We start from the raw sequence: 18,374 nt of genomic DNA on the forward strand, positions 1-18,374 counted from the left end.
CTCGGACAATGGGTCTTGTTATATAGTCCACTGTGATCTTAAACTTATGACCCTCTTGACTCAGCTTCTAAGAGATGGCATTTCATGTATGAGCTCCATGCCTGGTTTCTTGAGTATGATTATTTGTAAATATTTGCCTATAGGTCAAAGAAAATAATGGTCAAAAATTTAAATATTTTTGAATCCAAAGATACTTGTGATTGTGTCTTTCTTTCTCTGACGGACAGAGGACTGTGCACATAAACACACAAATGCATTCCAAATACTCAGGGATGGATAAAATCAAAGGTGCTGGAAAGTAGGAGTGGGGTCTCCCATGTGACATAGACTACAGATCTTCATAACACAATGCAAACAATTGAAAGGTGATTAAAACAACTTCCAGTATTTGTGCTGAGTATGGCATGGCGGTTCACACTTACAATACCAGCACTCAGGAGGAAGAGGCAGGAGAACCTGGAGTTAGAAGTCATCCATCTCTGGATGCAAAGTAAGTTCGCAGCTAGGGTGCCTGAGACCTTTCTCAAAATAACAAAAGCCGCTATTTTTACTGTTGGTGTATTACTGAGAAACTCAGGTTTTGTCTATTATCGGAAAGGATAGGGCTTTTCAAGTGCTTTGTTGTGGATTTTTCTTGTTGTAGTTAAGGGAAGGAAACTGAATGTATCTGAATATGACTTCTTCTTGTTCAAAGAACACATCCTGAAAGCATACTCATCTCTGTGCTGAACACAGATGTCCACTGTGCAAGAACACCTGCATTTTATTCTACTTAAGATGTCAAAACCTTGAAATTTAATCTCTAAAAAACAAAATTATCTCAGTAAACATGTTACTAATAAATGTGTGTATGTGTGTGTATGAGGTTTCAATGATATTGCTTTACTCAAATATCTTTCATTAAAAGAAATGACATTTTTTTCATATTCCTGTTTTAATAAAATTCACAGTTCAAATTAATGCAAATAATTATTAATAAATAATAAATGCAACAAATTATTAATAAAGACTTTTAAATATTAAATAATAATTACAAAACTGAGCACAGTACACACAAATATCTGTACAACATATCACTAAAATCATGTACAATAAAGTTATTATTTTTCACTGGTACTGAGACATAATTTGCATAATTTAATATTTCTTATGAATGTTAACCATATAAAAATAATATTTCTAGCAAAAATATGACACAGTTTTAAATATTCTATTTACAATATATGATTTAAAGTTGGTTTTTAAAAAATACTATGAATTTTTGTTTACACAAAGGCAAGCCAAGAAAGCCTTCATTCTCCTTCGGGACACCACTCATCAGTTAACTCCTGGGAAGTTACTTTATGCAGGTTCATCTGAAACTAAACATTAAATATGATTCCAAATACTTTTTCTTCAAATTAGATTTGCATCTTATGAAATGTCTGAAAGGAAAAAGAGAATAAAAATAGTAGCAACATGGTTTTTAACACACATAAAATATTTTGATACTTTTAATATTTGCATTTTATATTATTTATTTAAAAAAATATAACCCCAAGAAAGCAGGCTGGATTTTATTTTATTTTATTTATATTGTTTTTATTGCACTATAAATTTTTCTCCACTCAAGGAGGGAATTTTATATAGAAGAAAGATGTTGATCTTCCTATTGACAGCAAACAAGTAGCTCAGAAAATGTGCTTAGAACATATTAAACTGGATTATTGTGATTATAATCTCTTGATTAAATAATCTGAAGCAGGTCTGAAGGGATGGTTCATCAGCTGAAAATACTGCCTGCTCTTCCAGAAAATCCTTCTCTATTTCCAGCACCCACATGGCAGCTCAAATTTCCAGTGCCAGGCATACGCATGTGCGAAAAACCCATACAAATAAGATAAAAGTAAATAAAATCTCAAATATATAGCAATATAAACCAGACATTTACATGGAATATTATACAAGACATCAGTGAAACTCAAAACTGTTTTAGTCATGATTTCAACTCTTCAATTAAAAATAATTCCAGGCAAATGTAGTTTGTGGACAATATTTTATTACCTTTATATTTGGGTGGTTTTAGTATTGGATTCGGGACCTGACGCATACACAAATACAGGCTCTAACATTAAACTACATCCCAAGTCCCATGTTTTAAATGATCATTCAATACTGGGGGAGAAACAAATCCAATTACTTTATTACTATAAGAGCTTCAAATAAATTTTCATGTACAAAAAATAAAGACCCAAGAAAGGGATATATGTATATATGGGTGGGTGTGGATTCATGTAGGTACTTTCAATAGCCAGATAGGTTTACTTATACATTATGTTTTGAAAATTCAAAAGGATTGAAACAGTTTGGAATGAACTAATTCAAGTGAGTTAACACATTTTCTTCCTCTAAGGCAAAGGAAAAATTTAAATGTGGTGGCTATGAATATTCAGAATTCACAGTGTCTATAGCTTCTAATTTGTAATGGCTGCTTTGAAATAGTAATAATAGCAACAATGTAAAAAAAACAACAGTTCCAACTGAGTCACCAGACACAATTTGATTATTTTGCATGATAGCACTTAGTCTCTTGTGTGCCTGAATCTGAAATTTGGCATTATAGGCAACATTTCCTTAAGACATAGTGTTAGGGCTGGTGGATCAACTCAGTGATAAAGCATTTGTTTGTGCATACCCTGTGTTTGATCCCCAAAACTATGGGGGAGGTGAGAGGACAGAAAGGAAATGGAGAAGAGAAATACCCTTAGGATGAGTAAATAAATAATAAATAAATAGATACTCACAGGGTAAATTTCCTAGGTCTGGGAGCAGAGCGGGCTCACGGCTAATCTCGTCAGCAATCTAGCACACCTTTTGTAATCTAGAAAAGCAATTTAAAAATAACAATACATAGAGTTCAGTGTTGCGAATGAGAAAAAAAGTAATGTTATTGTCAATGATGCATGTTCCCACCATCATTTTAGAAGTCCCTAACAACACACGTGTGTTCTTTTGTTTTTTTGAAAAGATATGGAAATTTGATGCCTTCACATTAGAGAGGAAAACACAACTTCAAAGGTTACTTATTTCACAACAGCCAAGTGTTTTAGTTCCCAAAACTGCCTTCTCTCCACCAAACTATGCCATCATCCATTGTCTTTGCCTTGAATCTCTTGCTGGCCAGTTGAGTTATTATTTTGTTTGTTTTTGTCAATGTGATACAGACTAGAGTCGAGCAGGAAGAGGAACCCTTAATTGAGGGATTGCTTCCCTTAGGTTGTCCTGTAAGTAAATCTGTGGGCATTTTCTTGATTAATGGTTATGTGGAAGGACCAGACTACCTACTGCGGGTGGTATCCATCCTGCGAAGGTGGTTCTGGGGTGTGTAAGACATTAGAAAGGCATGGGAGTAAACCAGTAAGCGGCATTCCTCCACTGCCTTTGCTTCAGTTCTGGCCTTGAGGTCCCTGCCTTGAGTTCCTGTTGGTCTCCATCAGTGGTGGAAGTGTAAGCTGAAATAAATCTTTCCCTACATCATTCTTGGTCTGCATTCTACCACAGCGACGGAAAAGCAGACTAGAATAAATCCATTGGACTTAATTTTTCCTAGTCATTAAATGGAAAGTTTTGTTTTTGAAAAACATACAAAAATCTGACTCAATTTTCAATCCTAAGTAAAGTTAAATACTCCTCAGAGTCATCTAGATTACAAGAAATAAAATGCTCAGAAGCCATTCACTGTAAAAGGAAATTTTAGATTTAGAAAGGAATTTGAAACAGGCAATTCAGCTACCATATATCATCATAACTGGGCATTTTGAATGATGGTTATTTAGTGCTATGTTTGGAATTATTATTAACTCCATTAACTTAAGTGTTCAAAAGAACTCATTGTACAAAGGACTATCATCATTCAGGGAAACCCAGCACACACTGTACAAATGACGCGATATAAAAACATTTACTTCAAAATAACTTAGGGAGAGATGTTAACTTCTTCATAGTCAGCTCACTGGGTTTTTTTTTCATTTATGTGAGAAATCACTTTATTTATACCAAGGAATTTGAATAATGATAAAAGGTTTCTGTCCTGACAAACATTCTAGTCTTTAAGAAAACCTGGCTATTTTCAGATTTGGAAATATTCCCAACCCGAATGTGATCTCTCGTTCCTTATATTTCAACAATACACACAACCTTGAGTTTGAGTACTGAAAGATTATAAATAGCATCCCATACAATGTTTAGTCTACTGAGTCCCACCCAAAGAGAATTGAAGCTTGAAAGTTTATGCATTCATTGTTGGATTGGGTTTTTGTTGTTGCTGTTGTTTTTCTAAGATTTGCCCAGGCAACTTACAAGCTGGCATGGAGCAATCCCTGGTATTGTGATAAAGTCGATGGAAGTGTTTGCTACATTCAGCTGAAAATGTGACAGGCCCTAGAGAAAGGGAAAGAATGCTTATTATAAACCTGGGCGTGTTTCCCAAGCAAGTTTCTAGCACTCTGTGGCTGGAGACAGTGCAACTCTAGATTCTGTCCTTCCTACCCTTTAAAGAACTGGCCTGAGAATTCCTTCCTTTACCCAGACACTGTGGGAGGTGCTAAACGCTGATCTAAGTTTGCACCACATTCTCAATATCTCACATCATGGAACCTTCTGGCTAGAAGAGCACATGAGGAACTGGAAGGGGACACTCCAGACAGAAGGGAAATGCAGAGAGCAAATCAGGAGGGAGTGGCTTTCTGGCCCCTTGATTTTTTTTTTCCTACTTAATGGGAACTCATGTTTCTAGTGATGACATTTGTTTTGAATTGAAGCAATGTATGCTCATTAGTGTAAGGAATTACTGCAAAGGGAGTAGGGCCTTGAAACTGCAGCAAAACTTTCCTCCTTCCCCCTGGTCCACAGGCATCTCCCCAACACTCAGGGCTGCCTTCCTCGTCTACAGGTGTCTCTGCATGACACTCAGAAACGCCATTTGAAATTTAACAGCTGGGTGTAGTTGTGTTGGACTGTAATTCTAGTACTTGAGATGGGAAGGCAGGCAATGAGGTTTTGGGCCTGTACAAAGAACTGAAGCAACTGAGGAAGGTTGGGAGAAGGCCATGTGGCCATTCCTTCCCATGGGAAGAACAATGACAAGTGATTAGCCCCAAAAATCCTGCATACAAGTAACATTATATGGACTCAATAGGTTATATTTAAGAATGTATGTATACACATATATGCATGCAATAGCAACTGATGAAAAAGCAGGCAATTGATTTGCAGGAGAGTGGGTGGGGGTATATAAGAGGGCTGAGAGGGAGCATAGGAAAGGGAGAAATGTTATAATTGAATTGCAATTTTAAAAACAAACAAGAAAGCATCCAAGAGGGGTATGTGTGTAACATATGCTCATCTGTCTCCTGTTTACTAAACCTCAATGCTGTGCTGGCCAAAGCACAGTCTAATTCTGAAGGTTGTTTGCCATCCGGTTTGTTCACACTGCTTCCTTCCCCACTAGCCAAATGCATCTCCTTCTTAAGTTCACCCTTCATCCCCAGTCCATGCCTATTATCTGCCTGTCTTCTTTCACCATAGCCCTCAAGCCTGGCCCAATGGGTGCCTTATGACCACACTCTTGTACTTTAAAGGCCAGTTTAGAAAGCCTGTCACATTGCAAGCTTTCACGGTTGGCTCTCAGTAAAGCATCCTTTTCATTGCTCTTTAAAAGATCCTTTACGTTCTACTGCTTATCAAATTCTAGTGCACTTGATAGATCATACAAGTTGGTAGCAGTTGACTGAAAACCCAGCTGACCTCAAGGCTCTTCTAGACATTAATATCAATAGCTCCATTGTCTATGAATGCATTCTATATAAAAAATCTTTCTTTTATAACTGAGTCACTGAAATAGTGTAAACTTACCTGTGAAATGCTTTATGAATTTGTCTTTCAAGGACAAGTCTCTTGGGAATATTTCTGAAAAGAAAAAAAGAGTTCATAATTTCTAGGATGGATTTCCACTATTAAAACATAGGTATAACTCTATACACATAGATCCATGTAGTAGGCATAGCAGGTCTCAGATCACTGGGCTCTGGCCCGATCCATTCTCCAGAGCTCTGGATCTCTACCTTAGCTTGTTGTTTGTTCTATACCTCCCCCAGGGAACCATTCAGACCCCTCACCAATGTCTACTGCTGAATGTCTGATTTTCTGACTTCCCAGAGATTCCCCAATCCTGTGTTCCCCAACCTCAGTGAACATCATCATTCTTTAACCCTTGCATTGCTGCAGTGATTTAAATGATAATGTTCCCTACAGGTCCATAAGGAATGACATTATTAGGAAGTATGGGCTCATTGGAGTAGGTGTGGTGTTGTTGGAGGAACTGCATCACTAGCGGGTGGGCTTTGAGTTCTCAGAAGCTCAAGTCAGGCTCAGTGGCTCACTTGTTCTTCCTGCTGCCTGCCAATCCCAGTATACACTCACAGCTACCTCTCCTCCTTTGGTTCTCCAGCTCCTCAACTGCCTGGTGCTCTGTTCTGCATCGTAAATTTCTCTTCTTAGCTGGTAATTTCCACTTGCTGTGGGATTTTGCTTTGTGTCTGGAAACACTTCGGCCTTTACTTTATGTCTGTATGTGCATTTCTGCTGCAAAGATGCCTCTTTCGTCTAAAAGGTTGTACTGCTCTCTGTAAGGTACCACTTCACTCTAGCTCCTTCAGATACCTGCATGAAACTTTCCTTCTTCCTCCTTCTGTGGCTTTTTTAAAAAAGACCTTTATTAGCAGGTGCTTGCAGTTTGTTGACTTTTTTTTTAAAAAAAATCAAGTTGTAAACTTTTTATTACAAATTAAAAACAATTTAAAATCCATTAAAGGTATATTGAGAAAAAACAGACTTTAAAAACACACACACACATTTGTCATTACCAAAAAGAGACATCTTTAGGTAAAAATAATAAAAACCTCATGCTGCATAGATAATGCAGATAGTTCTAGCATATCTGGTCAACGGGCAAAAAGCAAGCACTGAAGGTCTTCAGGACCAATCTTTGTTCATTTGTTATTGCTGGAATTTCATATTTATTTCTTCTTGTTGGATGACCAAACGGATGATGGTAGAGATGGTAAGCCAACATTTATACAGCCCCGCCCTGCTCAGCCTCGAGAGCTGACGAATTCTCAGTTAGAGGACTGACTTCTTTTGCCTCTGCCATCTTGTGGTTTAGGGTTCTCTGGGCATCTGAGATGGTAATTCAAGTTGCTGCGATACCAATGTTGAGGTGGCTGATGACCTTGGGTCTCGTTTCCTTGATGTTCCTTGTCCTCTTCATTGTAATCTTCTCTAGGTTGTCTTTGGAGAGGAGGGCCCCTGGGAAATCGTGGTCTGTAACCCCATACATATTCTGTCTCACTGGTCTACCTTGCTCTCCTGCACCCTGGTTGTCAGCACCCTCCATCACTTCTCCTTGCACAGGAGGGTTGGAATACTGTGGCCCACGCCCATAGGGTCTCCGCAAGTAGTAAGGTGGGAACCTTCGCCTACGACAGGGTTGGCGTTGTTGGGCTTGGCCTTCAGGAGCGCTTTCCGATCCCTCGTTCTTTTCCCCCACTCTCACTATCCTGGTAATTCTGCTGGTAATTACGTGGAGAACCCCTACGATGTGGATAGCGTCTATAATGGTTACGGTCTGCTGTGTATTTACTGACTTGAACTGGAATTCCACCAGGGTCTGTACCATTCGCTGCCTCTGCGACCTTTACTCCTACAACAACATCAAACTCCACAGTCTCTCCATCTCCCACACTGCGAAGGTACTTCCTGGGGTTATTCTTCTTTATGGCCGTCTGGTGTACAAACCCTATTGATGAAACCATATCCTTTCCTTACGTTGAACCATTGTACTGTTCCCAAAACCTTCAATGCGATGATCTTTTTGTCCCCACCCGCAGGCGCTGCTAATGTGCCAACTACCCACGCGCTGCCCTTGGAGACTGGCTTGGTGTCGGCGGTGCTGAGGGTGGCAGTGGGGGCGGTGGGCGGCTGCTGGGTCTTCGCATTGCTGCTCATGGTTGCAGTGGTGGTGACTGAGGCTTGCAGCGACGGCTGCAGCTCCTCTCGGGGTGTGATGTTGACTAGGCCTGCAGCAGCGGCGGTAAGGCTCTCAGGGCTCTCTGGGGTCCACTCTCTGCTCCCACTACCGATCGAACTCCTGTGGTTTTTTAAAGAAGCTTCTAACTCAGTTGCATGACTCTGTTCCTTCTGAGTTCCTTTTGGTATTGAACTCAACACAATTCTGTGATTCACTATACATCCAATTCCAGTTTACCATCATCAGCCACATCGTCTTCAAACATGGTGACCTAATCTTCATCATTGGCCACCCAACACAGAAAGGCTGGAGGCTGCTTTCTTTATTGTGACAGCTTTTCTGTTCTTTGTTGGGACTTTTAGTGTGTTTTCTCTCTATTCAGATCACCTGTTCTTCCGAGATTTCAGCTTTAAACTACCCTGAGCATCATTTTGGCTTCAGCTACTCATGATCTGAAAGCTTCAGCCTGTTTGCTAGTGATGTATCCTTTTGAAAGTACAGGCCATCAATCCATTCTGTGCAGAATGTTCAGACTTCTCTTAGTTCTTTCTCTAGAAACTGTATTTCATCACCTTTCAGCGTGAACTCCTCTCTCCAGCTTCTTTCCATTCTCCTCCAGCTTCTTGCTTCTGTTGGCTCCTTCCTGGACACCTTTAGGCTTTATTGTCCTATTTCAAGCAACCCCTACCTTTCCCAAGTAGTGCATATTTTTCTTCACATTTTCTTCACTGAGTCCTAAAAGCTCTAGAAGTGCTCTTCTCCTTCCACCCGAGGCAGCCTATTAATTGGAGGAAAGCTTCTCCATAAAACTAAGAGAGCAGTAACCAATAGGGAGACACAGGATCAATTCCCGTGAGACAGGATAGGGACTGAGGTCTGGTCTCCACACAACAGTGCCACACCCTGCTCAGTTCTTCTAGGACCGGCACCAGCAGGGCTCTGGAGCGGCCCTGGGCTCCTGTGTAGTGCCAGAAAGCTGCATAGGTGCCCGAGCTGCCAGTGCCAGCGAGCACACAGCAGAGAGCACAGAACACCCAGCATCACCTTCAGAACTGAACACTGGGTGACGGCGGGGCAAGCTCTCTCTGTCTGTGAGAACTAGGAATAGGGGTGCCCATTACTGCACCTGGCTGGACATGGGTTCTGGAGATTCGACTGGTGTGCCTCCTCATGCTGGCCCCCACTGAACCATCTCACAGGAACTACTGCTGTAATTTTCCACCTAATACTTTCTTTTTCATTTATTTATTTTATGGGTATGGGTATTTTCCCTGCATGTATATCTGTATACCGTGCACATACAGTGTGCTCAGATACCAGAAGAGGGCATTGGATCATCTGGAACTAGAATTGAAGACAATTGTGTGTTACCATGTGAAGGCTGGGAATCAATCTTGTGTCCTAAGATCAGGCCATGTCTCTAACCATTGAGCTACCTCTCTAGTCCCCCATGTAACACTTTTAAGCCTTGGTTGGCTGTAGGTACCTGAACACTTTAAAAGTGACACTAAGCATAAGGCCAGGTCTACTGTATTTCATATCCACAGTGCTTCCTGTTGCCACAGAGACAGGAGGGAAACATCACCTGCCTCTCTGTCTCCTGACAGCAGTCTTGGAAATCTGCTCCTAATATTTGGGAGTTTACTTACAACCATAAAGATGAACAGCAAAAAGGAAAAAGTATGATGAAAATATAATTTTAGGGCAAGTAGGATGGCTTAGTAGGTAAAGGTGCTTGCTGCTGAGCCTGATGACCAAGATCAATCCCTGGGGGCCACACGGACTCCCACAGGTTGTTCTCTGACTTCCACAAATGTACCCCAGCAAATGCACACACATATACATACGTGCACATATAAATAAATATAATACAAATTTTAAAGAAATTTAAAAATTTGTAGCTTCCCTAGTCAATCTCTGATTAAAAAGCAATGTTCTGGGGTGGGGGGAGGAAGCAACCCTGGGCGACTCTATCGGCTTCCTACATGGACTTCCTTTACTTTCCGCTGAGACAAATGGATCCTTCAAGTAGATAACTGTTGCTGCCAGAAGCGCTGCGAATAGGAAGAGATCCGTTCATGTCAGTGAGCTCTGGATGCTCATAATGAATGTTTATGATTGGAGCATCTGGCTACGGAGCCCAGCAGACAGAAGACATCTGCGTATAGCACCTGCCAAACACAAACGCGGAGTAAAATCATATGTATCCTTTCCACCTTGACCTCGTCCCACCCTAACAGCTTTCAGTGAAACAAATAACTCTAAGCAAACCTACCAATAAAATATTAACACACATTAAAAGCAAAGGGGAGGGACATGGTAGCTTGACTATAGTAGTCATTTCCCTCTGTATAGGAAACATCAGGCTATGAACCTTAATTATGTTTACTAGAAATGTTTTAAGAAAGAATTGACATAACCAGGCATGGTGGCATGTCCAGGATTGGAGCTTAAGGTTAGCTTGGACTATATAGTGATACTCAGTCTGAAAAACAAACTATACACTCTATCTTGATACTATGCAAAATAGCAAAAAAGATATTTTCATTGTTAATCACCAGGTATTAATGAATGACTGTCTAGTTGGGCAGACGGAAACCTTACAGATTTACAATACAGGAATTTAGATTTTATGAATAGAATTCCATTATAATGAAAGTGCCATCGGTATCCAAATATATCTAGGGGTTTTTGAGATTTTTTTTAATAAACATAACTCTGGGGTATGTTTAGCTATTTCTAAACACAAAGAGATATCATGAAGAAGGAGAGATGTGATACTAGGAAATCTGTCCTGGCTTTCAGACCTGCTTCTCGATGCTCATTTCTATCTTCTGCATGCTAGTGATTTGAGTGAGGACCAGAAGCCTTAAGAGTGCTTCGGGATGGGAGATCATCACTAGAAACAAGAAAGCAACACAGAGGTCCAGCCTCAGGGAAAGGAGAAGAGCTGAAAGTTCAGTAAACACCAATGACCGATGAGTCAATCAATCCTACCTGTGTAATGAAACCACCACCAAAGCCATAAGACGGTGGGGTTTCAGAGCTTCCAGATAGCCAAGCACATGAAGACCAGAGAAAGTGAACTTCCACGCAGAGGGCATGGAGGTTAGTGGCTTTCCCCAGCCTTCATCTCTTTAACCCTTTTATGATAAACAAAAGTGGGTATAATGTTTCCCCTAGTTCTGTTCATTGCTCTAGTGAATCAAACCATGTAGAGCCCTGTTTGTAGATGGGTGTCAGGAAAATCAGACTGGAGTTAGCGCTTGTGCAGGGCACTTGAAGTGGAGCTGGGAGGTAAGGGTTAATCATACCTCACGAAGCTGCATGCTTGAACCTTAGAACTAGGCAGCAGACATCGTGCCTTCCTAACTTCTGCTCCCCCACACAGAATCTCTCTCTCTCTCTCTCTCTCTCTCTCTCTCTCTCTCTCTCTCTCTCTCTCTCTCTCTCTCTCTCTCTCTCTCACACACACACACACACACACACACTGGCCATACCAGTTTCTCGAAACAATTCATCCCTGCCTTTGTACTAACGCTCCTTTCTCCTAGACTAGTTGTTTTCTTATATGGCAGCTTCTGCCAGTTCAGGCCATAATGCCTAGTAAGTCACCCAACTGAAGTTAAATAAATACAATATTTTGTAAATATCAGAACACATCTTGATTTTGTATTTTTCTCATACTGCCATCCTAATTAGCCCCAAATGAATTTAATTTTCTCTGTTTGTAAGTAGGTTGACTTTGCTCGTATTCAACAATCAGAATGTCAAGTTTTTAGTCTTGAGACTAGGCGTGAAGTGGGATCACTCCTGGAGTTGGACCCTGTCTCCACAAGGAGAACATCAGAATTAAGCGAGGTTCAAGGACACCAGATGGTATCCACTGCAGGGTGGACTGTGCCACTTGTGGGGAGAAAAATCCTATACCTTTAATACCACAGAAGTCTGTCGTTTTGGTTGCTAGGGCAGAAGAGTATGAAAGAGTATGAAAAGGTCATTGTTTTTAAGCACAGGATCAAAAATGTGTAAGATTTTTCTGTCTGCCTGCAGGCTATCTGTTTAGTTCCTGGTCCCTCATTGCCTTTGAGAGAGCTTAGGACTTCTTGGAAAACTCAAGAGAAGCCAATACTGATTTATGACTGGAGAGGGGTCATATCCCACACTATGTAATAAAGAATGTCATTTGCAGTTGCTTAGAGTAACCTCCCTAATGGGATCTTAAGTTTGTTTGGAGGCTCCACCATTAATCAGCATGGCCTTACATTTACTTAAACAACCCCTATCAGTCTTCAGCTTTAGAAATTCTGTAGAAATAATGGAAGTGTGTAAGTCACAAAAGGAGATATAATAAAGTCAAACTCCCTTTTGTACTTCTATTTCCCCATATTTCATGCCAACTTCCTTTTGATCTCAAAATAGCTCTTCTATTCTATCACAGCCCATTTTCAGCTTTCTGAACTTTTCTACATGTCCATGCATGAGTGCCTAGAACCTTCTTTTTCTAGCGAAGTCTGCGGTAGGGTCCTGATGCGGGAGATTTGAAATAACCAAAAATAGTCCTTTTAGAATAAATCAGTTTTAATAAAAGGAGAAAGAAGTACACTTACAAAGCCAAGGCTCCAGCGAAGCAGAGAGTCAAGGGGGGGGGGGGGAACAGGGTGTCTCCCCCCCAAACCGGTTCTTTTTAAAGGTACCTTTTCTCCCCAGGGGCAGCCACGCCCCTGAACGCAGGGATTGAGCCAGCTGCCCCAACAGGGTCCCACTATGTTGCTTTCTGCTACTGTGATGATGAACAAAAGAGCTGGTTTCAGAGGGCAGGAAGAAAGGCTATGGAAACACACACATGTAATTCTTCCCCAAGCCAGACACTGAAAGAGTTGGGAGACAATCGAGAAGGTCGCTGAAATACAACAGCTCCCCCCCCCCCCCAGGTGGTGGGAAATTTGCTACACCAATTAGAAGGCGAACTGAGTTGAAAAATGGCTATCAAAAGTCTATCAAAGTGATCTCAAACATTGTTGAATAGCTAATTCAATTGACAAATACATTCATGAATGGCAGACACACTATAGGGAAGAAAATACCACAGGTGGCTAATTATCACTGTTCCAGGGAGCCTAATACCCCCTTCTATACCTTGCTCAAACAACAGTTCTAGGGAGGGAATTCTGGCTGGCAACTCTTGTCCCAGGCTTTGGATTTACTGTCCCTTCTGCCTGGGAATGGCCCTCCCACTTCCAGCCTCTCCTCTGACTTAGGGAAGCTGGCCAGCTTACTGATAAGGAGTGATAGACAACTCCATGTCATGATACTGTGATATACAAAGTTGGTCTTCCTGGCCAAAATCATAAACCCCTTGGAATCTCAGAAATGATAGTGTGTTAAGAAGTTGACTGAGGTCTGGCAGTTTCTGATTAGCTTCAGGATGGGTCTGATGGGTTAGTTGATCAATCTTATCTATATAATGAAGCCTCCATAGAAACTCAAAAGCACTGAGTTCAGAGTTTCTGGATAGGTGAACATATATATTCAAGAAGCTGGGAGTGGGGTGGAGTGGGGTGTTTCCTCACACATGCCCCTTCCTCTATACGTCATCTTATGCATCTCTTCATATATAACCATTTATGAACCACTCCAGCAAATTAGTTTGAATTGGAGGAGAGTATGGGAAAGCTTATTCTTAGCTGGAGACTCAGAATTACAGGGACAAGCATGGAGGGACTGCATTGGGCTGCATTTGGCACTGGAGGAATTCCTCAACTAGTCGGTTCTGAGGCCCATCTTCAGGGGATAGAAGGGCCAGAACTAAGGTAGATTAGAACCCCAGCTGGCATTCACTGCAGAGCTGCTGCTGCTGCTGATGCCAAGGTGCACAGGGATGCACAACCCCACAATGCAGTGCCAGGGATGAGCTATGTGGCCATGGTACAGGAGGAGAAATTGGGTCTGACTGAGTTTTTGCTGCTTTCATGTATAGCAAAGATTCCAGAACTTAAACCTGAAAACACAGGGGTTGGGGGAAGAAAGGGAAAAAGGGGAAGTGAAATGTGGAACACAAGAGACTTCTGCTGCCCTCCTGTGACAGCCCAGTGGGAGTTCCAAGGCATTCTAAACCACCCCCTGGGCTTGGTCTTCTCTGTTGCAGGTTCACACTTCAGAAACCCAGTGGGGAATTCCAGGCTCATCCACAGGGATGACAGTCCTTGGCCTCTAGGACCTGGGAGACGCTTCCTCTGGGATGAGTTATGAGCCCTGCCGCTCCTGTGAGAACATCCAGATAGGAACTTGTCTTGTCTGTACTCATGTCCTTATTTTTCCCTGATCCATGTCAAGAGTTCCATTCACAGCCAGCCTCAAGGGTAGCCAGCCACTCTTTCTCTCCCCGTGTAAACAAAATACAGTGATCAAAATATTAGGCCACTTAAAACAGCCGTGAAAAGCAATGGCTTTTGAGGGTGAGCCATACTTCTTTTTTCCCCCAGCTATATTGTTTTAAGTCTTCTCTGTCATTTGGGAGAGGGAGGCACTTTGGGTTAAACATAGGGCCTCACATATGCTAGGAAAATGGTCTTCCACTGAGCAGCATCCCCGATCCCCGTCACTGTCTTTAACCAGAGAAGTTTAACTTGCTACACTAAAATAAAACAGGTGAAGTTTGCATGTTACCATAAATATTTTTGCAGTTTGAGATTTTTCTCACATTCTTTTTGTATTCCAAAGTGACACTGGATCCCGAGGTAAATATTTTTTGTTAGCAATAATTTTTAAGTCAAAGAGTATAAAGGAAGCCGTCACATCATGGCACCCTCCGTTCTGTAGTGACCTCCCCCCACACTATCTTCTGGAGGGTTCTCAGATAAGTAGGCTTGGGCCAGACGCACACACTTTAGCCTCCCATGCTTTTCCGTCCCTTCGCGTTTGTCCATGAGCACTGTCCCCCCCCCCCCCCATCTCCCTGAAACGTGCAGGGAAGGGCAGGCACACCCAGCTCCTGCCCATCTGCACAGCCTCAGCTCCCTGGTGGGTAGTGTGGGAAGATACGTTCTTAGTGGAAGCTGTGGGGTAACTAAATATACATTCATGCCATAACTGTTAAGACCGGTATGGTTCATCTGTGACCTTAGCCCTTGGGAGGCTGAGGCAGGAAGATTTCTGCAAACTCTAGGTCTGCCTGAACTATAGAGTGAGATCCAAGTAGCCTAAGCTATACAGTGAGACTATTGAGAGGGAGGGAGGGAAGGAGGGAGAGAGAGAGAGAGAGAGAGAGAGAGAGAGAGAGAGAGAGAGAGAGAGAGAGAGAGAAAGAGAGAGAGAGAGAGAGGCAGAAAAGAAAGAAACTAAGAAATTTTCCTATGTTTTCTTAAAATTGAACTCTACACTACTTATGGTGGTATGTGTCTATGACTCTAGGGCTGAGGATGAGGAGTTCAAGGCTACAAAGAGACACCTTGCTTCAGACAAAAGGAGAAAAAACAAAATGGAGGGATGGGAGAAGCAAGGAAGGAAAGAAGGTGGACAGGAGGGAGGGAGTCAAGAAAGGGAAGGAGGGAAGGAGGGAGGGAGAGAAGGGAGACGGAGGGAGGGAAAGAAAGAGGAAAGAAAGTGTGGAGAAGAGGCCTTGGCTGTAGTGGGAACTCCAGAGCCTTCCAAGCTATTCCCATGCTTTTTCCTCTAGGCAAGTTCAGTGCAGGCCAGGGAGACCGGCTCTTGGCTCCAGCCTCTGCCCTGCTCCCTGTCTACAGGCTTCAGCAGAGACACCAAGTGGCTTCTCTCTTCCTCACACTGTGTTTCCTGCTAGCACCTTGCACAGGCTCCCCAAGAGCCCCTGCACCTCCTGTTCCCCAGGCTTCTCACTCTCCCTTTCTTTCTCACTCATACATCTCTGTGTAGGTGTCTCGCGGTCTCTGTCCTAACTTTTCCTACCTTCTTCCTAGGCATCTTAGCAGCAGGAAGGACCAGAGTCGGCGCCCTTCTAACTGACCCAGGAAGAATGCAAGCCAGTACCAGCCATGGCAGCTTACTGAAATTCACATGCCAGTCTCTGGGGTTAGCTTGAAAGGGGGAAGAGAGAGGCATTCCAGAATGTTCAGTTGACTAAAGACGGCCATGTCAGTTAAACTCCGGAAGACCCAGAACTGTTGACAGCCGCCTAGGTCGTCCCTCATCCTGGCAGATGAGGCTGCAGCCCAGGTCTTTGGACAGTTGGGTCAGTTTACTTCCAAAACACATCACACAATTAGCAAGGAGCACATAAGGCTGATTTCTTTGCTAGCCGGGTTTTGTTATTGAAGTCTCCACCGAGGCAAATAGAGTTAGCTGGCTACTTCCTTCCCAGGGAAGATTCCCGGGAATCTACAGGTGTCTACCCTCTGCTGTGCTTAATTCAGCCTTCCCAACAGGAGCTTGCCCAGCTTCAAGAGTGGTGAAGAGCAGGAAAGGGCAGGGCGCCGAGGGCGGGCAGGGCGGCGAGGACCGGCAAGGCTTACCTGCGCTTCGGGAGGCTCTGGGAGCCTGGCGAGTCCCTGTTACCGGGAGGAAAGGCTGTGGCTTGAACTCAGCGGGACGCACCGCCCTGCGTCCCCGGGGCCGCCCCTGGGTCCCGGGCGGGGACAAAGCCAGCGCCAGCAGCAGCAATGCGGGCAGCCGGGCGCTGGGCTTAGCGGGCCACATGGTTTTGGCATCCGGAGCGAGGAGAGACAGGCGAGCGCAGCACTGGGACTTGGAGGCGCGTGGCGAGGTCTATGCGCTCCCGGGCGCGGGGCGGGGACCGGAGGTGGGGCGGCGCTGGGGACCAGGGGAACCCGGGACGAGGGCGGATCAGGGAACAGGTCCCTCGGAAGCACAAGGCGCCTTCCTGGGGATCCTTTCTTTGTCTCCAGGGTTTGGGGCAGAGATAGAGCCAAGGCGCACAGGTAGTTCCAGGTTCTCCCGGGTTCCTCACGCCCTACATTGTGGGTGTCTGGGTCACCGCCTCCGCTGACCGCAGGTTCGAAAGAAGCCACAACTTCTAGTACTGGACATGGAAAGCGGGGTGGGATTTCTGATAGCAGAGCCAAGGTGAGGAGCTCTTTGACCAGGAGCCTTGCTCCGCCCCAGGGCTGACCAGGTGGGCACAGGCGCTGTCCCTGCTCAGGTGCAAGAGAATCCATCCGACCAGAGGTCCTAAGAAGCCAGAGCCAGGGTGCCCCAGGAGGTCTAAGGATTGGCACTCAGGGCAACATAAGCCAGGAGTCCCAGACCAGGACACACCTGGGTCCCTCTGGCCAGGCGACCGGAGCCTGACATGACTGGTATTAAGTTATGAAACATTTACCATAAAGTTCTGGCAATGTTAGCATCAATAATGGGAGGGGTCCATTCGTTTAAAATGATAGCATTTCTGATGGGTCAGTACTATATCAGTTACGGTTTGAGCCATTTCGTCTGCCTGTCTTATTGTATTAAGTATACATGTCGACAGGCCCACGGCTTGATTACTTCTTATAACTAAGGGCAATAGAAGGCTTTGGGGTTCCTTAGTCGTTGACTGACTCGAAATTTCTCTTCAAAGACACCTTGTCTGTCTCAAATTGAAAAAATACTCTCGATTTACTCATACAGTTGACCTAAGCGTTTTATTTTCAAACATTAGGAGTAAATGGGGGTCAAAGCACAAAGCACTTTTCTAAGAGCTTTAGAAAGTCATGCCTTTGACGAGAAATCTTTCAAGAAAGCTGTTGCACAAAGACTGGAGATGCTTGAGGAAGCACAAGACCAATGTTTGCTAGGCAGATACCACAAAGTGTAAGAATGACTTCTATTGCCCAGACAGCCTAAATCAGAAACCTTAGCAGAAGAAACAAACTTTCTCACATCTCAACTCAAGTGAAACAATGAAACATACAGGTTCACAGACTTGAAAAAGAATTTTACATTTAAATTTAATTAGAAATATCAGAAGTTGGGTATTAGTCTGGAAAACAAGGCAGGGAGAGAGCAGGGGGTGGCGCTCCAGAGTGTGAAATAACGGTAGAGAAAATAGAGAAGTGACAGACGTGTTCCTCAAGTCGCTGCAAGTGATGAAAGCTGATGGCTTCTTTCTCTTCTCCGTGACAAATGCACGGGAAGGCAGCAAACCAAGACCTCACAGATCATGACTGTTGGTGGGGCTTGTTCCTCCGGTATGGGCAGTGTGAGGCAGAACAAGCCCCATGGTTTCTTTCAGACTGAACTTAGTGGCCTTCTAGACAGCAAGTGAAAGAGGGCAGAGTCCAAAGCTCCACTAGGTGGCGCAGGGCTGTGGAATCCGGCTGGAGGCTGAGAAGGC

General features: G+C 43.4%; 1 protein-coding gene and 1 pseudogene across 1 annotated transcript; both read right to left on the reverse strand.

Moving 5' to 3' along the window:
- Positions 1-1,300: 1,300 nt before the first annotated feature.
- On the reverse strand, positions 1,301-16,738 carry Alkal1 (ALK and LTK ligand 1). The gene is made up of 5 exons (XM_038348195.1): positions 16,555-16,738; positions 5,893-5,946; positions 4,339-4,419; positions 2,784-2,860; positions 1,301-1,424 (listed from the first exon to the last, which is right to left on the reverse strand). The coding sequence occupies exons 1-4, from the start codon at positions 16,736-16,738 to the stop codon at positions 2,796-2,798; spliced, it is 384 nt and encodes a 127-aa protein (XP_038204123.1). The 3' UTR covers positions 1,301-1,424; positions 2,784-2,795.
- LOC121677369 lies at positions 7,112-8,043 on the reverse strand (annotated as a pseudogene).
- Positions 16,739-18,374: the final 1,636 nt, after the last annotated feature.

This window comes from Arvicola amphibius, chromosome 11 (assembly GCF_903992535.2).
Source record: "Arvicola amphibius chromosome 11, mArvAmp1.2, whole genome shotgun sequence".
Classification (NCBI taxonomy): Eukaryota; Metazoa; Chordata; class Mammalia; order Rodentia; family Cricetidae; genus Arvicola; species Arvicola amphibius.